The sequence below is a fragment of the Malurus melanocephalus genome, unplaced genomic scaffold (genome assembly GCF_030028575.1).
Source record: "Malurus melanocephalus ecotype Western Australia unplaced genomic scaffold, MMel_1.1 scaffold_1, whole genome shotgun sequence".
Lineage (NCBI taxonomy): Eukaryota > Metazoa > Chordata > Aves > Passeriformes > Maluridae > Malurus > Malurus melanocephalus.
Window position 1 is genome coordinate 9,070,350 of NW_026623233.1, and position 16,157 is coordinate 9,086,506.

The following is a 16,157-nucleotide window of genomic DNA, read 5'->3' on the forward strand; positions in this document are numbered from 1 at the left end:
GAAGATTACTCAGTAACCCAAACCGTGATGAAATGCAATAAAGAGGGCCCAGAAAGAGCTGCTATCAAAACAGAACACCTTCCTCCCCACCCCACTATGTTTTTCCTAGCAGGAGGTATGATTAGAAGGGTTAATGACCATTTAAAAAACCATCATCCTCCCTGCAAAATATATTTTGAAGCACTGATTTAATGATATAGTATCTGCATGTTTTCCTTGATCCTCTCACACACCAACTTTTGCCCTCTTAAGAGTTAAGCATAAAAAAGGTGGAAATCTGRAATAATTTTAGATCTGGCTAAACAGAATAGGCAGCATGCAAGCTGTCATCCTGTTTCGCTTTTCTGACTGTAGTAAATACACCATGGAACAGAATTTTAAGAGCATTGTAACCACTGTAAGTTGTCAGAAAAAATCTCATCTCTGACAGATCTAACCCAGAATTTTTATTGGAATCAATAACACACATTTTGGCATTGCTGACTGCCTAACTGTGCAGTTTACTGTTTGAGGTGCAATGACACCAGTTCTGACCTGGACCAAATAACTGGAACAGATATGGCTCTAATCTCAAGCAAGTCTTCCAGAAGACATTTCTTCAGTCTCTTATTGGTTTATAAAAAGGCAATTTCCTCTCAACAGTAACTAAATTTTTAGTGGCTGACTCACTACAATCTGGAATATCAACAAATGCGGCAACATCAAGTATAAAAAGAAACACCCTGAAAGTGATGCCTCCTGGTTTGAAGGTGCTATACTTGGCCATGAACTGTGTTTCTGGAATCGGTTTGTTAACATGTGACAGCAAGAAGAACTTATTTTACAGAGAACAACGTCACAGAGCTGAACTTAAATAGGAATGCTCACTTACATGGGTTTTGATATGTACTAGTACACACGGCTTGAATGAAAACAAAACTTACACCTTCGCATATGAAATACTGGTGATGCAGTGATGATGTTCACCCACCGGGCCTCTTCATTTTRAAAAGATCATCTCCAGGTTACAGTGCCTCTGACACGCTTTTGAACACCCACCACATGTGGGCCTTGGCAAACAGCCAGCTGCTGTCAGAGGCAAGGTATGGATACAGCTATGAAAAGCCTTTCAACATGATTCATTCCTCAAGAGCTGATGTCTTTTTAAATACTCTCAACAATCGCATTATGACTTCTTTTTTTCTCATTCTTTTTCATACAAATAACTGGCTAAACTCACCTTACATTTATTGCACCTTTAAGTCCCTGGTAGATGGAAGCTTATATTGCCTGATACAGTTKGTATTGTAGCTTGACGACGTTAAGAAATCCAACAGTCTCCAGAACTGTACATTTCTACAGTAAGAAATCACATTTYCATAACACCAATTACTGCTGTCGCAGATCAGCTCTCGTCTCCGTCATGCAACGACAGAGGAAAACTCCACGGTCCCTGCGTGTGTTAGAACCTGCAGTGTTCTTCTTATTGCCATGAAAAAGTCAATTAAAATGACTCCTCTGGGAATTACTTCCAATTCTGGAGTCATTATCACTCTCCAGACAGAACGCTGTGCTTCAGYATGGGTCTTCAGCCACTCTAAATATGTAGGAGAGAGCAAGTGTGTGTGTGTTGCACAGGCAGCTCTCCCAGGTATATTTATCGGTGACCATGCAGCTTTTTCTCTTTTCCTCTATGAAGCAAGAACAAGCAGTCTGATCTCAATCTTCACGTACGTTTCTAATTTCGTATGTTGAATGCAAATCTTGTTGCAGCCTCTCTGTTTAACCAAATCTTTAACAATTAAAAAAAATAGCACCAGATGTATGAAAAAGAGGAAATGTCTGATCTAGTAGGAATATATATAAAGTAGAGAAATTCTTACAGTAAAAAGGTACGTCGTACAAAAAAGCAATGGAAAGTGATACCGAAGGACAAAAATCCATGCTGCATATATTACGGGCAGAAGACAGGCAAAAGGGATTCTGCTCAAATAACCACAGTTTAATGGTGGAGCTGTACTTCCTCCAGGACCTCCCTGGCAGCAGCGCCAGGACATGGGCTGGTGTGGGACTCTGAGCACTAACACACTCACTGACAAACCTGCGTCGCGTATCTTTGAGGTATATAGAAAGCATGACATTGACATTTTGGACTCCTCATTCTAACTTGCACAACGATGCACTGATCTGTGATCTGATCCACCCTCCCCTCTTCTTCCCTTGGTAAAAACAAAATCCCAGTTTAAGAGCTTCCTAGCACACCTCCTTGAACTCTCAAATCCATCTTGCATAGGCCAGTAATAAGAACACTGCAGCTCTGACAAATAAGTTACAGCAATATAACAGCTTTCCTCTTAATTTTTTTTTAAAGATATCTTCTCTATAATTTACACAAAGGGTTAACAGCCAGAGTTTAGGTTACTACAGTCCAGATGGGCATCCTTTCAGTCTGTGATTCCTGGTGGAAGGCACTACTTCAACATACCACTGTATGCACCGCACACGGTCTCGGGAGCACAGGAGGCCATTGTGTCTCCAGAGCTGCAGACTGAAGGGCCTGGGGGAAGTCTTTGGAAATAAAAATGGCAGTGGTTATCAGTCCAGTTTCTCTTTGCTGTCTCTTCTTGTGCTATGCAGTTTCCCCTGAAAGCTCCTCAACTGAGAGAGCAGCATCTTGTCCTCAGAAGCTCTCGACAAAGCTCCCGGGGAAGAGGCCCGTCCTGCCGTTCCTCTGCAACGTCCCTTTGTACCAGCCGTCCTCCCGTTTCTTGTGCACAAACACAATGTCACCTTCCTTCAGTTCGATCTCGGCCTCGCTCTGCGGTGGGTATGGGACCACAACGCGGTACCTTTGGAGAAAGAAGTGCAAAGACTTGGTTAGTCTGCACCTGACGGGAGCAGCTGGGCACCAGTACCAGACATTTGGGGAAAAAAACTTTTGGAAATATCAGTAAGTAACATTTTCGCCTACTAGTTACATGCAATGCAGTTACATTCTCTACTAAAACTCAGTAAGACAGAAATTTCTGACCAGCTGAGCTGGAAAATTTACCMAGATGTACTCTGGAGGCAGTCCACAAAAGCACAAACGTGTTGCCAAATGGAGGGACCACTCATGGTGTCCCTGCTCCCAGCTGTGTGCTGAGCCTGTGCCAGAACTTCATTGCTTTGTCCTAGTGCTGCATCTCTGCTGTAACATCTCATTCAGCTCTGCATCTCCTCCATCCAAAAGTCATAGAATCAGAGAATGACAGCACATTTTGGGCTGGAAGGGACTTTAAGGTCATCTAGTTCAACCCCTCTGCCAGGGGCAGGCAGGGACATTTTCAACTCAAGCACGTTGGTCAGATCCCGTGTGTCAACTGCATAAATCAGCTTGGTGTCATCTGCAAACTTCCTGAGGGTGCCCTCAATCCCACCATCTATGTCACTGATGAGGATATTCAACAGCACTGATCCCAGTGTGGACCCCTGAGGGACACCACTTGTCACCAGCGTCCATTGGGACATTGAGYCATTGACCACTACCCTCTGGATGCRACCATCCAATKAATTCCTTATCCACAAAACAGTCCACCCATAAAATCTATCCTTCTCCAATTCAGAGAGAGAGAGATGTTGTGAGGGACCATGTCAAAGACCTTGCAGAAGTCCAGATACATGACATCCTCTCTTCCCTTGTCCACTGATGATTATAAATGGGGTTTGCAATGCTCCCACTGCCTGTGACAGCAGCAGACGTTAGCTAAAGCTGTTCACATTTTCTTCTTATGTTTCTTGAGAATATACTTTGGATCCCTCAAACCTGGAAGGGAATCTAAAATGGAGAGGTTATCAAGTGACTTTCAAAGCACTCTCTAAACCAACGGGGAGCCCCAGTCCTGAACCATTCACAGGGCTCTCTGGGAACTTAGTTTTCAAGTGTCACTTCATTTCAATGAAGTAATGATGTGTCTGAGCCTGATACAGCTATTCTGCACTCAGAGCCTATCAGCAGGCGGCCTTCTGAGAGCACAGACTGGGCCATTTTATATCAACGCACTTGTGTGCAAGGCAGGGAATATATTTCTACTGCATGGTTGTTTTTTTTCCTTCAGCACTTTTGCAATCATCTGGCATTTGGTTAACAGTCAATACCTTGTCTTGCTAATTGCAAAGTAGTGAATATAGTAAGATAGTTAAAAGTTGCCAATTAATTACCTAAAGCCCATCTCCTGAGAGTTATGCTTCCACAACTGCTGCATGGCCATTGATACCTCAGTCCTGTCTATAACAAGGTATTTATTTAAGATAATATCCTGTCCTTTGGGATTTTTACATCCCCTGGAGGCTGTGGAACACTCCCTGAGGCTATCCTCAATGAGACAGTACCAAAGCAAGGGGCTCTCCAGTGGCAGCCACTCATTTTCTTTGCAAACTTTGCTCGGGTAAGTAGTGACTGCAGTTCTGAAACTAGGTACTCCACTTTGACATGACACTGGAAATATCAGCTTTGACTCTGTGTGTGGACATCTCCACAGCCAACAACCCATTACTTGGAAAAGCATTAAACTTTTGGAGCAGGGGTTCTGTTCTAATACCTAACTGTGGCTTTTTCATCTTGACACAGCAACACAGTCATGTGGAAAATATATGTGTTCAGGTGCCAYCAAAAATTTGCCAGTCCTCTCTGTATCTTGGTTAATAAATCTAGTTGTCACTTCCTTTCTCTGTGGAAAAGCAAATAACAGGGGTTGAAACGTGTGCTGCTGGCTGGCTCCAGGAAAATGGTCTATCAAGCTATCATCTGTGGAACTGCTACACTTACATTATGAAGCTTCGCCAATTACACTCATTATGCAAATGAATGCACACATTATTTCAAACACTCTGCTGCAGTGTTGATTAATTAAATTATCAGAGTGGAACAATTTCAGCTAAGATGATGCCAAGTTTCAGATCTCACTACTCTTATGCACAATCACAGCACATCGGCACTCTGCATCAGGAGCTCAAGAGGCCTTGAGGAAAAGAAGGGGTTGGACTTCAACATCAGCTGAGTATGGAGGTACTCAGATGGCTGTGGAGGTACTCACAAACTGTTTTGGGAAGTCAGGAAACAGAAACTCAGGAAAAGGTGGTGTCTTGGACAGGGTCACTCTATATACCCAGCTAGGACTGCCAGCACCTCATGTCATACCAAAAGCAGAGCCATCCYGTTAAAGCAAAACCAGGTCCTCAGAGTGATGAGCTGCTAGTCCCTATTTGGTTCACATGAGGAGGAAGGTGACCACACCCCACAGGAATGTGTCCATTGTCACAAAAAGGTCCAGCATCTTCTTAGAGATTTAGAAAAATAAATCTCACTCACTGCATTATAAAATGAGTTGTTTTTTTCCCATTCAGGAAACTCTAAATGCTATGGTTTAAATTCAATTAATTACAGTACCTCACAACATAGCACTGAAGAGATTTTTGACAGAATAACAAAATACTAGCTACGAAAGATCTTTCAAAACGGTTAAGAACTGTGTGAAAGATGGAAAAAGATGCGATGCATTTTCCCACGGGAGGTTGGAAGCAGGGCCTGGCAGAGACAGCCCGGTGGGGGCTGCAGGGGCAGCAGCCGGGCACGGTGCTGGCACAGGAGCTGTGCCACCCCTCCACACCTCCAGATGGCACCTCAGCCTCGCTTATCCTCTGCAATGAACTGCAAGGACAGCTATTAGCCACGCTTTTTTGGCAGAAAAGGTCTCTTCTCCCAAGACATCGTCTCTCATTCCCAAAAAGGCAGTCCAGGATACTTCTATTTATATCTCCCCTTTTTATTTCCCCTTTTGTCCCCTSTTCAAGAAAATGCTATAAAATTGTATGTTTTCTTGTACTAAACTGTTGCTTGGCACTTTAGATGGATCTCAGTCTTCTCAATTTTGTCTGTGTCACATTACACCTCTAAATTACCAAAAAATGCTGATTAGCTGGGCACCAATTTTGATGACAAGTATGGCAATCACTTCTGACTACTATTAACAATATTTGATATTTTCTGTYGTAAATTGTGTTCTCATATAGTTACAGTTCTGCCAAATGTTAATAATTTTGACCCAAATTCTCTGCAGCAGTTGTCTSTATCAGGCTGAGGGTCCAACATACAGCTCTTAAAGGCCTCATCACTTCCAAGAATAACACGAGAGGGTTTGCAGCACCAGYAGGACCCATATGAGCAAACTGCTCTCAGGTCCCATAGCTGGGAGCAAAGACTTGTTCTGTGGTCCCATCAGTCTATCAGGGATGGTGTTCCTTCAGAAAATCACTCACWCTCAGCCAGATTAAAGGCATTCAAACCACCTCAAAATGGCACATGTTTAGGCTTGTATGAGCACTGAAAGTAAAATCTCTGCTAATTCATGCATGTCCTTACTCTGTGGGATTTCAGAGGTTGCATTTCTCTACCTTTCTTAGCACTGGGCCCCTCTTGTGTTTTTCTCTTAGGGGACAGACTTGATGTTGGACTTCCCCACTGCTGATTGCTGTAGCATTCTTGGATTGGGCATTTCATCCCTGGAGGCAACTGTCCAGGATGAGCAGTGGCCTGGGAAGGGCCCCTGTTACCCAAGAGATTATACATGAGGAGAGGTTGCAAGTAGTATCAGCAAGGATAGGGGATGGCTTTTTCCTGGGYAGGGAAACCCTGGGGAGTTTGAGGGTGGTATAAAGTAAGGGAAGAGGTGGAGGAAGAGGGAGACTGATGGGAGAAAAACTGGGAGCAGAGGAAGAAATGGGACTGTGATGAAAACCTGAAAGACCTGGTGGAAAGTGTGGGTATGGCTGCTGAGCGACAAACTCTGCTGAGCTGAGTCTGGGGGAGCAAAAAGCCTTAGTGGGAGGGAGCCTGGGGCAGGGACATGGTATCCCAAGGAGCAGGAGACTGCATGGGTAGAGGCTGGCACTGGGTGGGATGGGCAGCCTGGCAGCAATGATTTCACTGAGCTGGGAATCCGTCCATCCTCTGCTGCCAGCAAAGACCTGGCAATCCCACTGTCCCATCTCCACAGCACTTGTTCTCACAGTCAAAAGAAACACCTCTCCCACCCAGCCCTCCCTTTGCTACTGCTACTGAAATCTGGAAGGTGCAAATGAGACTCCTAACCTTAAACAGATGTCACATGATGAAAGTTCTGGTTTCGTTTCTTTYATGATTAAAATTATTAAGAATATCATGTGTATAAATGCATCTACATAAAGACATCTACAACTTCAACAGAACACAAATGTTTCACACCCATTCATCTGAGATGAATAAACTGGCAAATAAAATTTCTCATTACTTTGCTTTTGCTGCCTTGCAATATTATTTTTCATTATATGATTTCATACTATTTTTCCTGTAGGATGCTGTCTTGGGTTGATTTTTGTGCCAATTTTGTTCTGTATTCCTTTTCTGTTGGCATATACGCCCAAAAGATGTTCTGTATCTTTAAATGTAACCCGGAAGAAGCCGCGTGGGCTGCTGGGAAAGGCAGTGCTGGCGGTTTAAAAGCCAGCGCTGCCACACAGTCGGGGCCTTTTTCCAGCTCAGCTCTGGCTCAGCTTTCTCTCCGTGGGAGTCCTTCTGCTTGCCGGAGTGCTGCGCAGTTACATTGTTACAGTTTCAGTTACTGTTAGCTTCAGCAGCTCTCCTCAGACCCCCGTCTGCCTCTCCTGCGATCCCCCTCCAGCCGGGAGAAAAAGCCGCGCGGCTTCACCTCCTCCGGGATTCCGGAAGGGAACCGGGCTGGCAGCAGAAACACACCGAGTCCTCTGACCCGTCCCAGGGAAGAAAGGACTGTGGAACAGGGTTTTTTTTTGGTTTTTTTTTTCTTTTTTGCCACTGTTACGGAAACGGCCACGTGGTTTGTTTTTCTTTTGTTTCTTTTTCCCAGGGACGGGAGGCGCCATCTTGTCGGCGCCGCGTGGCGAGATTTTGAATATCTAACCGTTACTCTGTATCTGTGTACRGGGGGAGGCGCCATCTTGTTGGCGCCGCGTGGCGGGGTTTTCTTTTGAATATCTAACCGTTACTTTTTATCTGTGTCCTGTGGGCACTGTGTTTGTAAATAAATTACTTTTTTTTTTTTCTCTTCACTTTTTTGCCCAGTATCTATTTCTTGTTGGTGGGSGAAAAAATTATCAAATTTATTTTCATTTCAGAGGAAACGTTTCTCTGGAACGGTTTTCTCTGAAAACATTGTCTCAAAACCGAGACAGATGCCTTCTTCATTTAGTGCACAAGATGCTGTTCTGGATGTGAGTCAAGGCTCTGACACAGGAGCCACCCCACCTTTTCCAGAGGTTAGAATATTTCTAGCAAGTGACCATGATGAAATTCACTGAGTAGTGCAGATGTGGGGAAAGTGGCTTCTCTGACTCCTCCAGCTGCAAAACCTCGTGCCACACTTTCCACAGAGAGACTCATCTCAAGCACACTGGCTGCGTAGGAGTCCTGTCTGGTCTAAGTGACTCATACGGGCCTCTGTCAATGTGCAGGCAGGCATTGAACAGTCCTGATCAGAACTGATCAGTRGAAATTAAGGCCTGAACTCCAGCCTGGACACTGACAAAAAAATACTGAGTATCTGCTCACTGAGTTATATGTGTTTCCAGGACACTGATGGAACTGGGGAAACTTAAGAAAACAAATATGCAGTGAGGCAAATTAGGTCTGCAGGGCTAACCTCCAATCTGGTCCCATTTAGAGAGCTTGAATTTGGATGCTTAATGAAAATTCCTGTTTCTCAAAGTATCATGCATTAAGGACAAGTTGCAGGAGTCCAGTCCTGTGACTCCAACAGGTGTGTTAGTTTTGGAGGGAATGGATAACCAGTGCCAGTGGAGCATGTAGCTCAGTTAACCACTGCTCTTGTTTACCAGCAGAACTCTGTCTCTTCGTACTTTCACTGGCAAATTGCAGGGACCTGCAAAGCACCTCTGCACACTATAAGCCAAAACCTGCTTCTCCATAGTACGGTGTCTGAATCAGCAGCCTTAGAACAAGTCTCAGTTGGGTCTTTTACCCTTCTGTTGGAAATATGATTCAATTTCTGAGATGGTTGATTCCAGTTTCCCAGTCGTAAGGCAGGTATCCCTACTCAGTGAAGCACTTAACCATGTGCATACATGTCACTGTTCAGTCAGAAATTACTCCTTGGGTCATTTCTCTAGTATCACTTTCCAGGAATGGAACGAACCCTTCATCTGCTTTCCTTTTTGGCAAAGAAGATACACACGCACAGCAAAATTGAAGTCAATGGGCGTTAAGCACATGCTTGAATGCTTCCTTGAATTGGGAGCTCAATTTCTAATGTGGCAGTGATTCGCAGAAAGACAYATGGAAACATGGAGGGATCTATTTTAAAGGTCAAACTTACTGCTCCCATCTTATTCTGCAGCACTGCTGTGGTTATGATTTGGTTGAAGATTGCCCAAAATCCATAGAAACACAGTACAGATATGCCAGTCGTGACAATAAGTCTGGCCACGGCTGCTTTCTCACAATATAGCATGGCAGAGTCAGTGCCAGTTACTATAAAAGAGTCAACAACGCGTGACATGTTTTACTCAGGTTCGCCTCTGGGAACAGTGCCAGGCAGCGAGGGGAACATGACTCACACACACACACACAAGCACACTCAACTCTTCTGTTTTGCTTAATGTACAGTCATATTTTCTTGAAGGGGGTGGCAAGGAAAGTATTTTGTTTTGGCGCTGCCAGGCATGCAGCACACCCCTCCTGTGAGCTGACAGCGTTGGTGGGATGTGGGCAAAGCTCTGGCCCAGTGCCCACCTCAGCACAGTGCATCCCTGTAGTGGCCCCGTGTCTCGCACCAGCAGAAACTGGATGGAGCAGTAGGTGGAAAGCGTGTGGGGCACACACAGCCTGATGGGGTACTCACTTGGCAGTCAATCACTGCAACATGAAGTGACAAGGACACCACCTGGGAAATTTCTCTGCTCTGCTGCTTGGACTGCTGGATGCTTTATGGCAGAGAGCAGCTGAAGGAATGTGGTTTTATAAACTGATAGTGGGAATTACACCCARAAGGCAGAGATGGGCTCTGACTATCCCAGCAAACGAGACAAATATGAAGGCTAAATGACAGGAGAACTAGGAGCAATTTCCTTCCTAATCCAGTAATCCATAACCAGTATTTGGAATAGAAAGGAGAAGGTAAATGTTTTCCTCTCTACATATTAAAAAAAAAAAAAAAGACAGAGTATAAGAGTATAAACGCTAACAGCACCTCCAAGAGGGTGAAACTTGCTTCACCTTTCTGTCTATCTGGCTGCAAGTCCTAGAATGGCCTGCAATGTTAGGCAGCAGAACAGGCAATTCATCCCTCAAATAGTGAGTGAGCTGCAAGCAATCAGATCCCTTTAATGCACCTCTTGGTGCACTGGGTTTGATCAGTAACCTGGATGTGCTGAGTGCTGGAGCTGCAAGCCAACCTCTATAGGAAAAGTAGCAGTGCTCTGCTGCCTGCATGAGCCTCATTCTGAATGCTGTAAATATTAAGGAATGTGCTACTTCTTCCAACCTTTCAGTGCTCTGTTTCTATGTGCACAGATGGGCGTTGGGAGACAGAAAGCCAAGTACAGCTAAGTGTACTGAAATGCTTTGCAGCTTTTTAAAATTTCATCCAGCATCTGAATCTGTTTATCTAACCTTTTTTTCCCTCTCCTCCCTTTTCTTTCTCAGAGAATTGCTCCTACTGTGCGGATGAAATGCACCAAAATGCAAACAAGCAAAATATGGAGCTGAGTGACGTTGAATGCAAGTTGCTCCATTGCCAGATGTGAAAAGAACAAGTGGTTTGAAAACCGTAATTTGTTTAAAAAAAAATATAATTTGGTACTTCTGAGAAATCTGATGATTTAATGAGCACAGATGGATGTGGGATGAATTTCTAGCAGACAAGTGTTTAATGTATCTGCTCAGATTATTCCAGGACTAAGCATTATCCTTCCTAGTGCATGAAGGTAATTAATATTTCYCATTATGGACATGAAAAAACCCATATGATCAGTTAAGGAATGCAGATACACCAATGATATGGAAGTTAATTCATAAATCAATTAAAGAATCTTGCCTGCTGTGTATAATTATGGTTACTTCAATTATGGCTTATTTTCAGATTTAAGACTCAGGAATCAAAATATATAAAATCAGAGTAAGTTTCTTACCACCGTATATTGCAACTGGAAGTATTTACGCAGTTTTAGCAATCTAAATCTATTTGCTCCTGATTCCAGCACAGATAAGARAATGCAGGTAACTTTTGTTCCTCTGATTCTATTCTGCCACTTCAAATAGTCATCAGTTAAATGTTTCCCCACCTGAGGTGGACTGAGAAGTTTGCAGGGTATGGGACCAGCCCTGGCATATTAAATAATGTGTCTGGAGTTCTCTATAGTAAAGCTTTGAGCGSAGCATATTAACACCCAGCTCTGGAGACATTGGGGGCTGTACTTCCCTGCTTCTGTTCATGGTTATATTTAACTAAAGGTGCAGCAGCYCACTGATTTAGTTACACTGGTGCTAAATCTGGTTTATATTGATTTAACTTTTCTTACAGCATTAATCTGAACTGATGTAGACCAAATTAAGTGTGCCTAAATAGGGATTGGTTTTTCACTCCTTTTGCTAAATTGCTTTTTCATGGATTTTAAGCGCAAGAGACTACTGCGATAGTCTGCTCTCACTGCTTTCATTACAATGCTGAAGGATTTGCCTGTATTTATTTCTGCGTGAAGTCTAATAGCTGCACCTGAACAACAGCATCTCTTTTAGAAACAATGCCAAATCTAGTGTAAAAATATTCCCATGTCTGTCGTGACTGCAGATTCTTACAGACTGTTACCATGCCATACCTACACCTGCTCTTTACCAGGTGTGCCRGAGCTCCCCTTGTCTCTCATTGTACAGATTTAAATCTTCTATTTTCTTACAATGTTTCTCTGAGTTCAGTCCACTTTGCCTCAGATTTGCCTCTTCTGAAATGCAGTTACTCTGTGTTCACCTGACCAGGAGCTGAATTAGCTCTGTACCAACAGACCTGCCCTATCCATGACCCACTTCCCACTTCAGTCCTTCTTCGGCAACATTAAAGGCTTTATGGTGCTGGTGCAGATTCAGGACCCCACTCCTGTTGGGCTACACTAGATACATAAATAATAATTTTCTAGTGATTTCTGATGTAGAGTTAGATTTGATGCCAGTGGATCAACTCACTTAGTATCTGTTGGGTTGGTTGTGTACAGTTCACTCAGCAAGAGTAACTTTTATGGTAACAAACCAGCTGCCTTAGAAAAGTTTAAATATATTATAGTGTCACTGTCACCTCAACTGAATTTCAACCTGGATTCAGTAAAATACTGCATAAGSTATGGACTGTCCTGTTATATCCCTTATTATGCATCATCTGGTTCATGATCCCAACTGGATTCAGGGTCAGGTGGCTTGCCCAGTCCATTCCCTTCAGCCTCTTTCATACACTGAGACAAAACCAGTTTCTTTCAAACTTCTGTGATTTTAATGTTATTTCAAAATTCTTTTAAATTCCAACTCAAGAGAGCTCCCTAAATAGCTTTTCGGAAATTCTTCAATGCTTTTGTAAAAAACATGCTTTTTCTCAATCATCTTTTGAGTGGAAAGCATTTCAATAGCACTGTAGCTGCTTATTATCTATTCCCTTCCCAGTCCTCAAACTTCTGACTTGTAGAAAACATTTACCTGAAGCCAGTGTGACTCTGCACATGGAGACCTAGCTCTTTTCTATGCCCCCCTAGGTCTTTTCTGGTCAGTTATCTATCTTTACACCTGCTTTTGTAGTTTGGTGTTCCTATTCTTCTCTTTTTGGGTTTGCAAAATCAGTTACCCCAAGGTACCAAGGTGCAGAGCAGGATGCTGAAATGAGCTCCAGAATCACTGGTACATCTGTCTCTAGAAGTGAGCTATGTTTTTGGTAAGAGGTCACTGAAGATGGCTGCACACCTAAGTATTTTAAACAAGAAGAATTTGAAACAATCTTTGGTCGTGAGAACAAGACATGTCCAGGTGGGACACAATATGTCAAGTCCTTAAGYTAAAATACGGGAATCCCATTTAAAAAGTGGCATTTTCCAATAGAATTTACACCATTTGGTCTAAGAAAGCACTGCTGTCTTCCATATTTAGATCCGGGCTCTACACTGTCAGGGATGGGTGCTGTTCAACACTTCTTTAAACCTGCACTGTGTGCCAAATGCTTTTCAATGGGCAGATGCACATAAGCCCTTCCTAAAAGACAACTGAGCCACCTACAGTCAATCCACAGAGYACCAAAACTGCAACAACCCTTGAGCAAGTTAAACTTTCATCCCTCCTCCAAATGCTCCCTGTGGATGCAGGCAACCTCAGCACAAACACAGCTTACCTTTCCCGGGGCAAAGGCTTGGGCTCTGGCCGAATAGCTGCCATGGAAGAGAGGGGTGGCCTGGCAGGTGAAGGGATGGAAAAATTCAAATCCAAGGAGCCTGTTTTCCTGTGCAGAGGCTCCAGCCCCATGGCTCCTTGCATTTCACTCTCGATAGGGCATGAGCCGGCTCTGCCGTGACTGGAGAGGGAGGACAGCTCAGGCCCAACTGCCCCTTGCAGAACTCCTTCAATGGCTGTCTGGGGGTCGTGTGTGGGGGACACAGATGGTGGGGAACGTGACTTCTTTTTTGTTGATGCTCCTGCTAGAAGTTTCAGCAGCCCGCTCTTCTTCTCCTTCTGCAAAGAAACCAAAAAAAAAAAAAAAAAGGGCAGTGAGCAGACATACCAACTCCCTTTGCGTTTTTTTTTTTGGAAAATCTCAGTGTGACTGAAAGGAAACCTTTCAAAACTGCCATAGAGGGTGGATCCAGGTAGAACTTGAGCTTTYTGTAATGAAGGACTACAAAAATTCCTACCCATCAAAAAGGGCTTCAACTCATTCAGCAGAGTAAGGAGCAAATGTATTGCAAAGATTATCCCCATTTTCAAATCTATCTGGGCAGTKATCATGTGCCTTTTGAAAGAAATAGTGCAGCTACAGTGGCACAACAAAGGTACAAACTTTGATGCAGAGAAGACAGCAAGCAGAATGCTTCCATCTCTCTTCAGGGAGAATTGTGTCCCTCAACAGAGAAACACCCCACAAGTAAGAAAGCAGCACCCGTGGCTAAAAACCTCAGCTGGGAAGCACAATGGGCTGAGGAGGGATTTCAGATCCCAGCCCACTGCAAGYGAAGCATTCATCATCACTGCCTCTTTTACTACCTGATTCAGATTTACAGCAGGAAGAATGGAGGCACAAGAGTCTGGTTTGATAGCTCTTTCCAGCACGTGCTCCCCTTCACATCCTGCATCACACAGAAATACCTTTTCGTGTCTCCCTCCCAGAAGTGGGTCACTTCCCCTCATGTGTTAAGGTAAAGGTATCACCTTGATGTTTGAAGATAGACCACAAAATTCACAATTGGCAATTGCAGTGGGAGTGTGTGGGAGGTTTCAAAGTTCTTTTCTGTTTCTAACAGAGAGAAATGAAAAGATGATAACAGCACCCTTTCAATTAATGGGGGAAAAAAGTTTAGCCTGTGTTACTGAGGAAACACATCTGACCTTTTGGATTTTACATCAGTGTGAGAAATCCTGCTGCACATTTACCTCAAGCACACACAAATACCAAATACTATGTCCTTCTTTMAAGTTTTTCAGCTAGAGGTTTGTATGTAGAAACTGGCCTTCATCTGGTACATGCTACATAGCTAGGTTGGAGTTGCAACCAGCAATGCTGTGCAGTAAATTTTCCATTTTTAAAAAATACAAGATACAAGAAATTTTGCTAAGGTCTATTAGATTTCTTCCTCTTTCGTCAGAAGTACAAACCATTACCGTAACTATCTTCAGAGACTCAGGGCTGTGAAGTTTAACTATATTTGATAATTTGTTCAATAATAGGATCCCAGGGGATAAAATCAAACCCARAAATGGCAAGACTTATGGAACAGAAACTACCTCTCTATATTCAAGCAGGAACACTCGTTGGAAATACAAACCAGTAATTTATTATCCTCTGTAGACAAAATGTCCTATGCAAGGTTTAAAATTATGTTCTTTTATGTTCTGACTGCTAAAGTAATTTCTCAAAGCAGCTTTAAAGAATAGAAAGGCTACAATAAAATAAATAAAAGCTTTTAGAAGATGCTTAGATTTACTACAGTAAATGTACCTGCAGTATCTCTGCTTCCAAAGTTCTTGTCTGCACACTTTAACCGACACAGACTGGTAAGAAAACAGAAATACCTTAGATGTCAAGACACACAAGAGCTAAAAAGAAGCACTTGTTGTCACAGAGCCAACACTCCCTGATTTTTGAGCCAACATTCCCTGATTTTTGAAGAGCAGAGTCTGAACTGGACATCCAGATCCTGGTCTCCTGCATACCACTGGCTATGTTTTAAAAGAGTGTTTTGSACTTATAGGATGAAAGGATCCATCCTGTTAAGATGTTCATCCAGGCAGAATCCATGGAAGCTAAGGGAGGCTGGCCATATGGAACCATCAGGTCAAAAAAATATATCAATCCCCCTGGAAACAACAGAAAAGCAGACCAAATGCCCCTGATAAATATCTTCTTTCCCTGATGGTAAGGGACTGTATGGATACTGTGTCAGGTGTGCATTCTGGAATTCAACTGAAACACCAGAAAAAAATGCTTTAGTTTTTCTCTCATTTGCCTAATTGAGAAATATTGTTGCTGTCATCATTATATAAAATTTTAAAGCTTTTCACGAAATTGCAAAATTCTTATTTCCCTGTGGCACACTGAAACAATTGCTCTAATGATCCCAGCATCCTGTGTCAATATGCATTTGAAGGTGTTCAAAGGTCAGTGGCAGAATACAATAGCCATTGTGGGGCTCTGGAGAAATGGCTATTGTGCAGCAGTGAGCACTTTGAGCCTCTTTAATTGGCAGCCTTGCAAATGCAAAGTAACTATGTGAACTAAAGCCCTGTATAAAGAACAATTAATATTCCTATCTGGTAGCAGCTTTTCTAATTTCTGCTTCTAATTTAAATACCTTGGCAAGTTTTCATTAGAAAAACCTTGAGCAACTTAGACCATTTAAAGCATRGAAGCAAAAATATTTGGAAAGAC

The 16,157-nt window shown here is 43.1% G+C and overlaps 1 protein-coding gene across 1 annotated transcript in view; it reads right to left on the reverse strand.

Moving 5' to 3' along the window:
- The window catches only part of SH3RF3 (SH3 domain containing ring finger 3), a 91,883-nt gene continuing 75,726 nt past the window's right edge, over positions 1–16,157 (reverse strand). The window contains exons 9-10 of the mRNA XM_057386517.1: positions 13,410–13,747; positions 1–2,828 (exon numbers count right to left, since the gene is read on the reverse strand). Of these exons, the coding sequence (XP_057242500.1) occupies positions 2,660–2,828; positions 13,410–13,747 (507 nt within the window). The 3' untranslated portion in view covers positions 1–2,659. The remainder of the gene's footprint in view (positions 2,829–13,409; positions 13,748–16,157) is intronic.